Source organism: Chanodichthys erythropterus, chromosome 22 (assembly GCF_024489055.1).
Source record: "Chanodichthys erythropterus isolate Z2021 chromosome 22, ASM2448905v1, whole genome shotgun sequence".
Classification (NCBI taxonomy): Eukaryota; Metazoa; Chordata; class Actinopteri; order Cypriniformes; family Xenocyprididae; genus Chanodichthys; species Chanodichthys erythropterus.
This window is the reverse complement of record NC_090242.1, coordinates 31,739,627-31,755,528: the sequence shown is the minus strand read 5'-3', so window position 1 is coordinate 31,755,528 and position 15,902 is coordinate 31,739,627. Positions and strand designations below refer to the sequence as shown.

At 34.0% G+C, this 15,902-nt stretch overlaps 1 protein-coding gene across 1 annotated transcript; it reads left to right on the top strand.

The window, feature by feature from the left end:
• The first annotated feature begins 13,877 nt into the window (after positions 1-13,877).
• On the top strand, positions 13,878-14,955 carry LOC137012810 (lymphocyte antigen 6B-like). The gene is made up of 4 exons (XM_067376274.1): positions 13,878-13,967; positions 14,042-14,158; positions 14,333-14,461; positions 14,765-14,955. The coding sequence occupies exons 1-4, from the start codon at positions 13,919-13,921 to the stop codon at positions 14,830-14,832; spliced, it is 363 nt and encodes a 120-aa protein (XP_067232375.1). The 5' UTR covers positions 13,878-13,918; the 3' UTR covers positions 14,833-14,955.
• Positions 14,956-15,902: the final 947 nt, after the last annotated feature.

Genomic DNA, 15,902 nt, shown 5'->3' with positions numbered 1-15,902 from the left:
GGTGGAGGGGTAGCGGGGGAAAAAAAACTTTAGCATTTAAGCTGAAGCACCGCCCTGGGCTGGGTTTCCCAATAACGATGTATCTTAGCTCTTAAGAGCGCTTTCTAAGTGCGAGGTTACGAACGCTCGCTGCAATTCCACGTGCGTTTCCCAAAAATGCCCTTAACATGAACGCGCGAGAACGCGCTCTACGTGCTACTTAAGAGTCGCTGTCCGTTTCTCAAGTGCTGAATATTACCTTATAAAATCGTATCCTTTAACGTTTAACCTAATAATCGTCACCTGATGTGGTTTAAAATAAATAAATAAATAAATAAAGATACCTTTCAAAAAGATTAAATTAATGTTCTTCTGGAGGAGGTAGAGCTAAACAAAGATGTAATTTTCAGACGATTTCTTTAAACTATATATATATATATATATATATATATATCTATATATATATATATATATATATATATATATATATATATATATATGAAGACTTCAGATGCAAAAGCCTATAAGTGCCGTCTGAAATGTTCTTCTAAAATTAGCATTTTTATCAAGCTTGTATGTTTAGGTTCAGTAATTTCACTTTAATGGCAATTAATAGGTCATTTTCTTTTCCATTAATGTGAAATAACTGAACATAAACATAGGCCTACAAGCTTGATAAAACTGTTCATTTTATAAGAAAATTTCAGATGGCACTTAGAGGCTTTTGCATCTGAAGTCTTCATATATATACACACACACACACAGTCAAACCACAATTTATTCAGACACCTTGAACATTTCATTCATTATTACAGATTATTCACTATAGTTTTTTTTTTTTTTTTAATGGTAGTAAAATATGACAAGATCTCAAATAACACTTTAGCAAAACATGGTCAGGTCAAAGTGTCTGAATAATTTTTGGTTCCAAATTTGTATCAATTTTACTGGTAGTCCACTGTATGAAGAATTTTTGGGCATAATATGTCACAGTTTACTTTATTTTGTCATTCTCACTTACATAAATTAACTATAGTGTCTATATTTAACTTAAATTAATTATATATATATATATATATATATATATATATATATATATATATATATATATGTATGTATGTGTGTGTGTGTGTGTGTGTGTGTGTGTGTGCTTTTGTTTATATTACATTGTGGGGACCAAATGTCCCCATGATGTAATATAAACCTGAGTTCACCTACATCGTGGGGACCAGCCAGCGGTCCCCACAATGTAAATGGGTTTATAAATCATATAGAATGAGTTTTTGTGAAAAAGTAAAAGTTTGCACAGTTTCCTGTGAGGGTTAGGTTTAGGGGTAGGGGCAGGGTAGGGGGATAGAATGTACAGTTTGTTCAGTGTAAAATGCATTGAAGTCTATGGAAAGTCCCCACAATTCACAAAAACAAACATGTGTGTGTGTGTGTGTGTGTGTGTGTGAAATCAATCAAACTGTGATTCAGTGTTTTTGAAGTTAATATCTAAACTTGTTTATGTTTTAAAATTTAGTTTATAGTTGAAAAAGTCAGTCACTTCAGAAACATTTGGAAGAACTCCTATAGTATTTCATAGAGCTTTAGGCCATGGGTGGTAGGCCTATATAAAGCCTATATAAAGGGTATATAGGGTGACAGTAGTACAAATTATGTACTTCATCTAGCCAATTTCTACAGGTGTACAGACAATTTTTTTATTGCAGACATGTTTTATCAGCACTATTTATGACATCATGTGTATTTTTATTTTTTTATTTTCTTCCGTTTTCTTTTCATATTAAACAACAAAGAGGATTTAAGAGGAATACAGTCAAAACCTTAGCTATGTTATACACATTGCACTTGAATAAAGGTGTAATCTGCCGGTTGTCCTGTAGGTGACCTCATAACTCTGTCTTCTTACGATGCACTTAGGGCTTAACGATTACTCCTGAGCACTCGTAGATCTACGATCATTTTCAAGTGCAACTTAAGTTACGATGCTTTTGGGAAACAGACCTTAATATTAAGATCACTCGTACGATCGTTTTTACGATCAACTTAGGCTTACGATGCTTTTGGGAAACGCAGCCCTGCATGAATCGATGGAGAGCAGAGCTAATTAATAGGCCCAATGCCAGGGAAGTGCAAATTTAGTGATTCTTGGCTCGGTATCGATCTATATAAGAACTGGTTACTAAAAGTTCCAACAGATTTACATTTAGCAAGATGTTCAATTTGCAAGAAAAACATAAAATTGGATTCCATGGGGGAGTCGGCCAGGGGCGGAGCCAGACATTGTAAACATTCGGGGCTTAGCCCAAATCTATATTTGTCCAAAGACAATTTAATTTTCTATTAACAGCTTTACTGACATGAAAGGAGCTTTTGTTGTCATTATTTGACACTATAATTTGTAAAACTTTGTTGGATGTACCTCCTCTAGGGGGGTCCGGGGGCATGCCCCCCCCCGGAAGAAAATTTTGTACATTTTAAGGTTAAATGCATCAATCTGGTGCACTCTGGAAACTCAAAATTAAGAGCTTCAACCCATGAACAGTGTGCAAATTCAACAAAGAAACAGCATTGACTTGTAACTGGACATTAAAAAGGGTTCAAACATCTTTTTTACAATACTTTTGTACTCATTTCTTTTTAAAAGATAAATCCTTGGGCTTTTATTTTGATCACTAGATCACCAGCTGATCGCGTGCGCAAATGTGCGCACTTCTCTTTAAAACACGCAGCACAGACAGACTGTATATATACTTAATTGCTGTCTTTTGCTGTTTTATAAAGGCACAAAGCCATATCACAGTTTCGATTTTAGCTCGTTGGCAAACGTAGTATCTTTTAAATTTTCAGTTCATTATGAAAAGCTGGCGGCAGTAGAGGGTCATTAATGGGAATCACTGAATGAATGTATAGCTGATAATTGTGCTAAAGTTGTCATATCGGTTGTTATATAACAAAACCCTTCCACCGGACCGAAAGAGATTCTCGAGGCCTGCCGCTGCTCTGAGTGAGTGACAGGAGGCGTGGCTCTGTACAACTGCGGTGTGCGTGAACTCGCTGTCGGATAGGATAGAGAGAAAGCGCTGCAGGTATGGTCGGATAGCCCATAGGCTACCGACAGCAAAGAAATGTATTCTATAGGCTAGATTATTTTTACGGTCTATTTTTACAGGCTGTATGCAGTATATGCAAAGCCAAACAAAGCCAAAGCGCAATGAAATAAAGCAACTTATGATTTCGGAGGTTTACATAGGCTATTGTCCAGTTTCATATTTGCTCAGTGACAGTCATTACATTCGGGGCTTGACTCAAAACATTCGGGGCTGAAGCCCCGGCAAAATCGGCTGGCGCCGCCCCTGGAGTCGGCACTGAAGAGCCATGCAAAATGCGGAGGACATCAAAAGGCAATGAAGAGTCAAGCAAACGGTAAATAATCTCATACAGTTTAATATATGTTGTTTTTAACAATAGCTACACTTTTTTTAAAATTGTTTTTTTTTAAATGTATTCATTTTGAGAATGATTATGTTAGTTAAGTCAGTGTTCGTTAGGAGTCTGTGTGGATACAATGAAATGCTAGCCGGATAGCTAAACTTTAGCGAAAAATATAACACGTCCTCTTTACTACTACTAGAATGTTTGCTTTATGATTTTTAAAAATATTGCTAGCAGTGAGTGTTTTCCATCGCGGCCCTTCCCCTTAATATTCCCCTTAGTACTTTAGTAAAATGTTACACTTGCTGTATCCGAAATGAACATTATTTATAAAAATAATAATGAACACAGCATATTATGTACAGGCAAGTAGAAGAGCCCAAAATATGAACCCAGCAAACACAATAACGTTGTAAAAACGTTTTTTTCACGTTGTGAAAAGGTCGTGATAACGTTTTAATCGGACGTATTTAATACGACAGATGTCGGGTTTTTTTTACGTTATAAATACGTTTTTTCACAACATTGCAGAAAAGTCTTTATAACGTTTTTATCACGTCTGAATGTCTCCTTGCAACGTTTTAAAAACGTACTTAACACGTCCAAACTGGTACTTCATATGCTGCCATCAAAATGTTTTTTTTAGTGTTATCTTTCCAGATAAAATGACTAAAACCATATAAAACAAATATATAAAACATAAATGTATAGTAAGATAAATACATTAAGTGGTGTATTTTATATTTCTTTATAATTCATCATAAGCTATTATGTCAGTTTACAACATTTCTGTAAATCTGAATATTCAGCAGAACTTTTTTACATTGCACTACCTTACCTGTAGAGCAGACCTCTGGTTGTTGTCCATTGTATAAGCCTACATTAACATATATGTAGGCCTAATAATTTATACTACACACAAATTTTGTCACTCATATTTATTCACAAAATGTAAAAAAAGTAACATGATATGGAAAAAAAGGTAAATATGTAAATAAATAAAACACATGAAAATTATGCAATGACTGGCGAATTTAAATATGGGGTCATTAACAAATTCCAAGACATTTCAGAGGACAGATGTTTTTACAGAAGAAAAAAACATTTAATTTGTAAATTGTAAAGTATTTCATTTTAAATAGATACAAATTATTTTATTGCGATTATAATAATTATATTTTAATCACTTGTTTGCAGTAAAACTAATGCTTATATTTTAAGGATTTTTTTCAGCAGAAATTACAAATAGGCATCGGAACTTAAATAATATATATTAAATAAGAAGTTTATTGTTCAATAAATACCTGATTTTGAGAAACTATGTTAGCGATTTCTCGATTTTTCAGCGCTTTCATTGCAGGTTACATTGTTATGCCAGTAGGTGGCAGCTAGGAGCTGTCTTAATGACATAGTAAACCCAAAAATGAAAATTATGTCAATATTATTACTCACCCTTGTGCTGTTCTACAATATTAAGACCCAATACTAATATTAGTAGGCCCGCTGCACTGTTTTAAACGTTTTAGTACCTCTCTGGGCACTGAAAGTGTAAATTAAAGGATTAGTTCACTTTCTGAATGACAATGTCCTGATAATTTAGTCACCCCATGTCATCCAAGATGTTCATGTCTTTCTTTCTTCAGTCGAAAAGAAATGAAGGTTTTTGATGAAAACATTCCAGGATTATTCTCCTTATAGTGGTCTTCAATGGATCCCAGATGGTTGAAAGTCAAAATTACAGTTTCAGTGCAGCTTAAAAGGGCTTTAAATGATACCAGACAAGGAATAAGAATCTTATCTAGTGAAACGATCAGTCATTTTTGAAAAAAAATAAAAAATAACTGTATATGATTTATAAACACAAATGATCACCTTGCGAGTGCTCCTGTGTTGTGTATGCTTCAAAAAGCTTACGCTGTATGTCCTACGCCTTCCCTATTCAACTTACGGAACGAACCCGGCACCAGTTCAGTTTTTTTCCGTACGTAGAATAGGGAAGGCATTGGATATACAGCATTAGAAGAATACGGAACATGAAAGCACTCGCAAGGCGATCATTTCTGTTTATAAAGCATATGCAGTTGTATTTTTAAAAAAACGGCTGATCGTTTTGCTAGATAAGACCCTTATTCCTTGTCTGGTATCACTGAAAGCCTTTTAAGTTGCACTGAAACTGTAATTTTGACCTTCAATCGTCTGGAGTCCACTGAAGTCCACTATAAGGAGAATAATCCTGGAATGTTTTCATCAAAAACCTTCATTTCTTTTTGACCAAAGAAAGAAAGACATGAACATCTTGGATGACATGGGGTGAGTAAATTATCAGGACATTGTCATTCAAAAAGTGAACTAATCCTTTAACTTGCTGGCAATGGAGGCCTCACTGAGCCATCAGATTTCAGCAAAAATATCTTAATTTGTGTTCCGAAGATCAACGAAGGTCTAACGGGTGTAGACTGACACAAGGGTGAGTAATTAATGATATTATTTTCATTTTTGGTTGAACTAACCCTTTAATTGCTGATCCAAACAGTTATAATGCCGAATTCTGTAACCCACTAAATTATGTGACCCTAGTAGGTTATAAGGTGTAGGTTATGGAAATTTATCATTGTTTTACCATGATTAAAAGCAAAAAAATATAGTCATTGTAGTAATTCCATGGTTACCACAAATGAACCATGGTTCTGCTAGAAAAACAGTTTTAACTATGGTATTTGTGTGATTATACAAATGGTAATCAATACGTCAAAAAAACAACAACAACAAAAAAAAAAACAACAAGATTTTACTATAGTAAAACCATGGTTAATTATCAAAAGGGTAGGATTAGGGTTAGGTTTAGTCAGATTAGGTCAATGCAATGCCTATAGTCATATGATTTGGTAGGTCACAGAATTCGACACAACACCAGAAAGAAAGAATGTTATAAACATTTGTCTGCATGCACCCAATTCTGAAGCGAATAATAATATGCTAGTATACAGCAATCCATATGAGAAGTCTGGTGTTGAAGGTGGATCTGGAACTGACTTCTGTCCAGGTTGTCACAGCATCTCGTCTTCACAAACTGCCCTGAAATGCAATTCACACACCAACAATGATTGTTATTAATATAATGTGAGGCTCTTACATTCACAATGCTCAGTACTTTTTTTATTATCATCTGTCTCATTTTGAATTATGTTGGACCTTACTGTAGGTTGCTAACTCTATACCAAGTGTCCTCAATGCAGAGTTAAACAAGATGGCCATAGAGGACTCAAAAAATATTTGATGAATTTTTTGAATACTTGATAAACTTTTGATCAAACTTTAACATGGAAGAATCTAGGAACATAAACAAGTTGTCACAGGGCCAACAAAATGTAGTATTCAATGTCAGGTTTATAAAAAAAAAAAAATAAAAATAGAATAGAGGTGAAATGCAGAAATGAGAAAGAATAATATACAGAACATATATATGTGTGTATATATATGTGTATATATATACATATATGTGTATATATACATATATATGTATATATAGGCTATGTGTGTTTGTCTGAGTGTGTGTGTGTGTGTGTGTGTGTGTGTGTGTGTAAAAAAAAGATGCCAGCATTTACATTTGTAGCTTTACTTATTTAGTATTCCTCATACAATGTCACTTAATTATGTTTGGACGCAATAAATATAAATTATTCATATATCTGACGCTCCTGAAATCACAGTGCAATTTTAATCAATATTTATTTACCATGAAATATCAAAACATGTTTGAAATAACGTTAGTTTCACCCCATTTTCACGCTCCATATAAGTGACGTCACCGATTAACAGTACACCGTGACCGCATACTTTTAAGTTATATTTTCTAATCATCCATTGACAAATTGCCAGAAAATCATTTACAAAACTATCAAAACCTCTAATCTACACATAAAATGTGATTAAAAGCCCAAACTTTCATAAATAAGAGTTTAAGTCAAGTTAGTCTACCTCTTAAAGTTAGCCTAACGGTTGAGATTCTAACGATCTTTTTCCAAAGACAACAAACCTTTTCTATGAAGAAAATATTCAACAGAAGCTTGTCAATTACATGTATGAACGTGTCAAGAACAGTTGTATGTATTATTTGTGTAATTTTAGGCACTAAACTTACCTGAAAGCAGTGAAAATAACAGTGACAGACGGTCGTGCTCTTGCTTGACACTTGTCAGTTGGTTGAGTTGCCGCCTGGTTGCCGCCCCGTTTCCATGGTGACTCCAATCCGATTGCTCACGGGACTCGAAATGTTAAATGCGCACGCCAATTAAACATGTCAAAAGTTAAGCAGCTATCGTTTACATTACAGCGTTAAAACAATAGGCTACTGATGGAGTCAAGGGCGTAGATTTGGTTTCAACATTGAGCGTTGGTATGCTGCCTGTTTTTTTTGTGTTTTTTTTAATTAAAAAAAAAATCTGTTTTATGTGTAGCGTTATTGGATAATTTATTTCTTCTCTATCTATCTATCTATCTATCTATCTATCTATCTATCTATCTATCTATCTATCTATCTATCTATCTATCTATCATAACTTTATGGAATATAACTATTCATCAAATTCTAACATAACGGAGTGATTCTAAAAATAAATAAATTATGTTATATATTGAAACCGCCAGTAGGTGGCAGCGATTCGACGTTTTAATGAGTGAGCTACTTAAATCGTTCATTCAGCCAATTCATTCAAAAATCAGATTAATTAAGGAAGAAAACAAACACCGATTTGAATACTTTTGTCACTGATAAGACGCTATTGAAAAATGAAGTAACAAAATAGATGGCTGTTTTAGTAATTGGTTACAGTTACACTGATAGTTATGGCTAAATTGCAATGGATTAGCTAGCTAAAATATATGTGGAGTGTACTTAACTATTACAATGTTTTCATACCTCCTTCTCAGTACATGCTTTATTCTTTTTAACGTCCCTCTTTGAACAGAAGTTTAATATAGTCGGCTGGGCAGCGGTTCTCTTCTTTTTTGGTGCTACCCGCTCTCATTCATTCAAACAGTAGAGCGCCACTGGCGTTGTTTTGGTGAAAATGCGATGCGCATTGGTTGGGCGTTACCAATAGGTTCAAAGGAGGGGGGTATTTTTTTTTACTAATTTATTATGACAAACACATATTCGATTATAAACAAAATTATTGTTACAAAATAAATGAATTATACATATTTTAGTATAGATCTACTGTGATTTTCATGTTGAAATATTGGGGGGATTGTAACTGATGGATTTGAATATGGGGGGGGGTTAATATAATATAATATAATATAGCTTTAGAATACTTAAGTTTTCTTTTTCTTTTCTTTTTTTCTTTTTGACTAAAGAAATCATATGTTTTATATACCAGAAATGATCAACGTGGTGTACAAATAAAAGTAGGCTATAGGCTATTGCACAACAAATAATAAAAAAAACAGAATGTATGTGTTTTGGCCCTAGCATAGTCTTTGTTTTGACATGGTTGTATTTTGGTACTGTCATGACGTTTTTTAAACGTCGTATTCCAACGTGCAGATTACGTTATTTTAACACCTGAATAAAACGTCTCCCAAAAGTTGCAATTTGGTATAGTTTCGTTTTCGTAGCAGACAAACGTGATATTAACGTTTTTTTGACTACTTAAAGAAAACATACCAGCTTGGTATTTTCACAACGTTTTTAAAACGTTTTATTTTGGTTACATTATTTTTTTATTTTAAAAAACGTTTTTAAAACGTTTTTAAAACGTTGTACTACAACATTACCTAATTGCAACCAAAATACAACGTTGTGAAAAGTTGTAAAAACGTTTTGTGTTTGCTGGGAACGTAATGCACGCTTTGAGTTAAATTCTGCGTGCCTGTATAAGATGTGTACTGAATTTGTTCTTATAAATATTACTGTCTTTAATGCATTAAATTCACACTAAGTGTTTTCTTTATTACTGTTTTCTACGGGAGGAAAACGTGTGTATCAGCGTGCATCATTATATATTTAGTATATGTAGTATCTCAAACTTTCCCGCGAGTAGCGTTTTGCGCTCAGACGACAGTGGGCGTATAGCGCCCTCAGGCGACCGTTGATTATACTGCATAAATACGTTACCTGCCGTTTTTTTTTGTTTGTTTTTTGCCAATTATGTTATCCGTATCTTTTTACCCAAATGCAAAATGTATTATTATATTATCTCTATTTTTTTATTTTTTTTTTTTTACCGTTTTTAATCAAATAATAATTCATAAAAAGGAAAACTAAAACTCTCCCCAGTTTCACAGCAAGGCTTAAACCTAGTCCCAGACTAAAATGCACTTTTGAGCTGTTTTAACTGAAAGCAGCTTGCAATGACAGACATTAAAATATGTCAGTGCCATTGTTTTGTCTCAAGATGCACATCAGTAAAAATATTTTTTCTAAGCCACAGCCTCAACAATTGGGACACAGAGAAAATCGCAAATTGTCAGCGTCACAAAGGAGGCAACCATGAAGGCAGAAATATTGTGGTCACTTAAAGTGACACAATCTCATTATTCATTCCATTCCAGTGAACAAACACATGAGTTTAATTTTTTTAATTACAAAGTAAAGAAAATAAGTTGTTTCTTATTAATTGTAGTGGTAACAATTAATAAGGGCATGCTTAAATTATTATTTATTTATTTATTTTTTCAGGAAAGATAATAGTTTTTTATTTTATTTATAAAATTGGAGGGACAGTTTCAACCCGCTGCTGTGACACTGACCTTTGCAATGCAGCAGGTATTGTTCTTTATTTAACTGTGTGCTAGCAGTTGGATTTTATTTAAAACCATTAAATGATTTATACGTCATTCAATAATTCAAACAAACAATAATAATACACAAGTGATGGTTCATAAGATGCACAATATCACGAGTAGTCAAAAATAGTGTAAAGCTTGAACAGCATGAAAAGTGTATGAATTAGTCAAGTGCTTTCTGAGAGTTTTTACTGTTTTTAAAAAATGTGAGGAAATTGATCAACAATAAACATGCCATTTTAATAACTATTATTATTAGTAGTAGAATTAATCCATAATCATCTTGATTAGATGGAGTGTTTAAGGGAAGCTTCCTCCTGCTCTTCTCTCCTCTGCTCTTCTACTTCCTGTTTCAGTGAGTCCAGATTCAAGACTTCAGATTCTACAGTGAAGATCAGCACAAAAACTGAATGAGAGACACAATTGATTTAATTTACTGAATAAAGTTTGTTTGTTGCTCTGCTGTACTTTGTTTTTAGGAACTGAAAGTATGTATTTTATTAAACAAATATTAAACAAAATACTGCATCAGCACAAACATATACATTATGCATAAAATAAAAGTTATTATAGAATATAATAAAGAATTAAAGAAACTTTAAAATGTAATGTTTTAAAAAGAGTGAGATAAACTGCTGTAATAAAATATTTACATACCTGTAAACATCTTTCTCAGTTATTTCTGTGAGGGACTGGAAATCTGGGGCCGTATTCACAAAACATTTTATCTTTCCACTAAGATTTCTCCTAAATCACAGTAAAAGTTTTTAGCTAAGAGTTTTCTCTTAAAACTTATCCACAAAGCTGCTGAGACAAACATTTACTAAGGCGTAGAACAAAGTCTTAAAGGGATAGTTCACCCAAAAATGACCATCATTTACTCAAGTTGTCCAAGCTTATATAAATTTCTTTGTTCTGCTGGACACAAAGGAAGATATTTTGTAACCAGGACACTTTGGGGCACCATTGACTTCCATAGTAGGAAAAAAGTCAATGGTGCCGCAGAACTGTTCATTTTCCCACATCCTTCAAAATATCTTCAACAGAACAAATAAATGTATACAGGTTTGGAACAACCTGAGGGTGAGTAAATGATGACAGAATTTTCATTTTTGGGTGAACTGTCCCTTTAAACTAAGAGTAAGGGCGGGGTTGACCTCATTGCTATGGATGATGCCAACACACAAACTAACTATGCACACAGTGATTGGCTGATGGGGGAGGAGTCTCTGTCAGTGATTTAATCACAGAAATATTGTTGAATGATGTATCATGTTTCCATATATGCTCAGCTAATTGTCAGCCTCAACATGTCTGCGTCTCAAGTGAATGTAGAATTCAAGCGACAAATTATGTTTTATAAAGTTAAGGAGGAGTGCGTTCAAACAGTCTATCTAATCAGCTGGAGTGGAGGTATATACACACAGATGAGAGCCGACTCACCTATAGTTATCTTGACAGTTTTCTGCATCCCTCCATCTCACCCCATTCCTCACTCTCGGCTGGAGAGATAATGGAACTCTGGGTTTGGGATAAATTCCAAGCTCGGAGTGCTCAATCCCACTGGACAGCACGCCAAATATGCTTATTATATTTTTTTACTCTATTTAATCATTTGAACTGGTGAAAACAATTGCCACAGTTAATCTGACATTATTTATTTATAAATAGTTAATCTTGGCATTTTATCATAGATTCAAATCTATAAATCAAAATATGTATTGCATTTATGAAGAAAAGGCTCAACACTCAAAGACCATTCAACTATTGCCTCGCTTGTGTTTAGGAGTATCTTTGGGCAACAATTATTTTAGGATTGTTTGAGTGGAGTCCTCTTGACTACTCCTAACGTTTCACAGATTTAGGAGCTAGTTTTAGCGCTAAAATGCTTTGTGAAATACTCTTAGAGCAAAAATTTAAGAGTCCAAAAAATTAGGACTGACACACCCTTTATTTTTAAGAGTTTCTCCTAAATCTAACTTGCTACTTTTAGCCTTAAGATGTTTTTTTGAATATGGCCTCAAGTTGAAATGCTAAATGACTATAATCCACAACTGCACACATTTACACTGAATACATTTAGATTTTCCTAGAGAGACTGCAGAATTGTCCATGTGATCTGACATGTTGCAGATTTACATGTGCTGATGATAAATCTCTGAAATGATCACATATTTTGGCACAAAAGGCTTGTTTGTGAGCTTAAGGTTTGTTGAACACACACAACACACAGGAGATCTTATGTATTACTGGAGGTTATAGAAACATAGAAATATAAAAATAATTAGAAAATGAATTCACTTTTCATTTAAATGGTCATTTTCAATAGGTGTGAACTGAAATGACCCAAAACTAATATCTACATGTCATTAGTTTAGCAGTCCAATATTTACTATATTTTTGTATTAGTTTTCTGTGATAGACTGGCTTTCTGTCCAGGTTTTGTGATAAGACAAGGGGTTTGAAGAATGGGTGGAGGGATGTAGTTTGTTATATTAGTAAATTATTTCATTCATTACATTTATGTTTGTTCCCCATCTAGAGGTGAAGATATATCTGCATGTTTAACTGAAGCCCACAAGAGGGAGCTGCTGGTGCAGGTGCATACGGTGTTTGACCAAAGCCCTGTCTAGGGGAAAGGGTGCAGCACAAAAGACTCTGAAAAAAGCAGTGAATTTGAACAATGATTAAAAAAAAAAAAGTAAATCAAATAAATGGGCTCTCAGAAAGGAGTTGGCTCCAACTGTTCACTTAAAGAAACACTCCACTTTTTTTTGAAAATAGGCTCATTTTCCAACTCCCCTAGAGTTACACTGCTTAATATCATTGCGCCTGCTGCACCCATGATACGGCGGCCAAGTTCCTTGAGTATTACGCCAGAATGAGAATATAGTTCCTAACCATAAATGCTCATCTTGAACTAGCTCTCTTCTTCTTCTTCTTCTCTATTAGAATTCTGGCAATTCAGACACTGCTAAGTGTATTACTGCCCTCTACAGGTCAAAGTTTGAACTAATTGTTATATACTTGCACTAGCTTATTGTATAAGACAATTTAGTTTAAACTTTGACCTGAGGAGGGCAGTAATACACTTAGCAGTGTCTGAATTGCCAGAATTACAATAGAAGAAGAAGAGAGCTAGTTCAAGATGAGCATTTATGGTTGAAATTATGGTTAAAATTTAAAAAAAAAAAATTTTTTTTTAAAAATGAGTGATTATTTCTCATCTGGGATCGTGTAGAACGCTTTGAAGCTGCAATGAAACTGTGATTTTGGCCTTCAACCGTTATAAGGAGAAAAATCCTGGAATGTTTTCATCAAAAACCTTCATTTCTTTTTGACTGAAGAAAGAAAGACATGAACATCTTGGACATGGGCGTGAGTAAATTATCAGGAAATTTTAATTTGAAAGTGAACTAATCCTTTAACTATGACTTTTGCCTCAATAAACTCCCAATTACTGCTTAATATTAATAGTTAAGGTAGTTGTTAAGTTTAGGTATTAAGAGATGTCATTCACTTACATTACTCAAATCCATTATTTAAAGCTGATCATTAGGTATTTTGGAGGAGAAAACATTTACTGTGTGTGTCTGAATGTGTCAAGTGTGTGTAGGACTTCACAAAGTTTCCTCATTAAACCCACCTCTTTCTGAACAGACACAAAAGGAACAGAAACATTGTGATTTCATTCTGTTCCTGACACACGATGGATCTGCAAGTCTCTGTCGTTCTTCTTTTCTTTTTTCTCACTGGAGGTACAAAAAACAGCAAGTATTGAATGTATTATTTGGTACACAGAGATCACTGAATGTCTCTCTCTGTCTTTAAGGATATTCTCTCAAGTGTTACAAGTGCACATCTGAATCGACGGGTCCCTGTAATACAACAGAGACATGTAAAGTTGGGTTTTCTAAATGTGAAAGCCGTACAGTGGAACAATCAGTTGGTAAGTTCAGTATGATGTGGAAATTTACTGTTGTAGTTTATTGAAAGTGATATAAGTAGAAGTATATATGGTAATCTCATTACATAATTGCAATTATTCATCTATTGCAAGAGGAACATGATTTCTGGTATTGTTTCTTTAGCCTATTATATAGGAAGTTTATCCTTTTTGCAGGTTCCTCTAAGAGGTCCATCACAACTAAAAAGTGTGCAGAGAAATGTGATGCAGAGACCCAAAAGCTGCCAGAAGGAGGAGGAAGGACAGAGTATATCTGCTGTGACACTGACCTTTGTAATGCAGCAGGTATTGGCCTTTTTTGACAGTGTGCTAATTTACATTTACATCTAGCAATTGCCTTTTTCCGTAAACACTAGTATAATAATTCAAAGTGGTTGTTCATAGGGAGTACAATTTTAAATTTCAAGAAGAATAATGTAAAGCAGAACAGCATGAAAAGGAGTTTTTGAATTAGTCAAGTGCTTTCTGAGTTTACAAAATTGTGACAAAATTGATCAACAAGGAACATGCTATTTTAATTTATTATTATTATTAGTAGTAGTAGTAGTAGTAGTAGTATAATACTTTTTTCTTCATCATCTTGATTAGATGGAGTGTTTAAGGGAAGCTTCCTCCTGCTCTTCTCTCCTCTGCTCTTCTACTTCCTGTTTCAGTGATTCCAGATTCAAGACTTCAGATTCTACAGTGAAGATCAGCGAATATGAGACACATTCTGATGCATTACTATAGTTCACTGAATAAAGCTTTTGTTGCTCTGCTGTTCTTTGTATCATGAATTGAGGTACTCAAAATTATGCATTTTAATAAACAAAAATGAAACAAATATACTGCATCATCATTATAAACAGATTGTCTTTATAGCCAAATAATTCTCCATACAAGAATCAAAACACAAACATTTCTTTCATACACAGAAAAACAGGTACTTTAAGATGAGTAAGAGTATGTGAGATGTGTTTTTCATTTGGAAACGTGTATCTACAAATCATGAAAATGTGTTTTTGGGTGAACCAATCAAAGCTTTATAATGTTTAGAAACAATATGACTATAATTCACAACTGCTCACGTGTACATTTAAGACATTAAACCTTTAAAAAGATATTTGTCCAGAGAGAATTACAAGATTAACATATTTATTTTCTTACTCAGTGACACTTACACAACCACAGACACACCCGTCACACATATCTCACACATAAGCTGACAGATAACAGAAATATGTCTCCTGAGAAATCACACATGCTTGTGAGGTGTGACAAACACTGCTTAGACACCATTTCAGAGAGCAACATCATCTCTAATGCCTCCCTGAGTCCAATCGAATCGAAATAACTTGAAATAATGATCTGAGAGAGCTGGTTTTTATCTCAGTAAAATTAAAGTTGCAACTTTGTGCCTGAGATCATCATAACAGTACTGAGGATCTGATGAGTAATGATCCAATATTATATATTGATATTAATAAAAAATATTTTCAGATAGGCCTATACTTCCTATTTTCAGGTCAAAATTAAGGTTTCCACTCAAAACCATTCAATCTTGCAGAAAAAACAAACTCTGCCCTCAGACATCACACACAAGCCCTCAAAAACACACACACTTCAACATAGTCTAGTGAGATCAATGCAAAACACTGATACAAAACCCTCCTTTTGCAATCAGGAATCATTTTACAGCTCAATGTCTATTACAGTATACAACATAAACACAGATGTGCAAAATACA

Excerpts from the sequence above, each read along its gene's own strand:
- LOC137012810 (XM_067376274.1), top strand. The coding sequence starts at position 13,919 with ATGGATCTGCAAGTCTCTGTCGTTCTTCTTTTCTTTTTTCTCACTGGA. Across the intron at positions 13,968-14,041 it reads TTTCTTTTTTCTCACTGGAG|GATATTCTCTCAAGTGTTAC; the intron begins GTACAAAAAACA and ends TCTGTCTTTAAG. Across the intron at positions 14,159-14,332 it reads TACAGTGGAACAATCAGTTG|GTTCCTCTAAGAGGTCCATC; the intron begins GTAAGTTCAGTA and ends TCCTTTTTGCAG.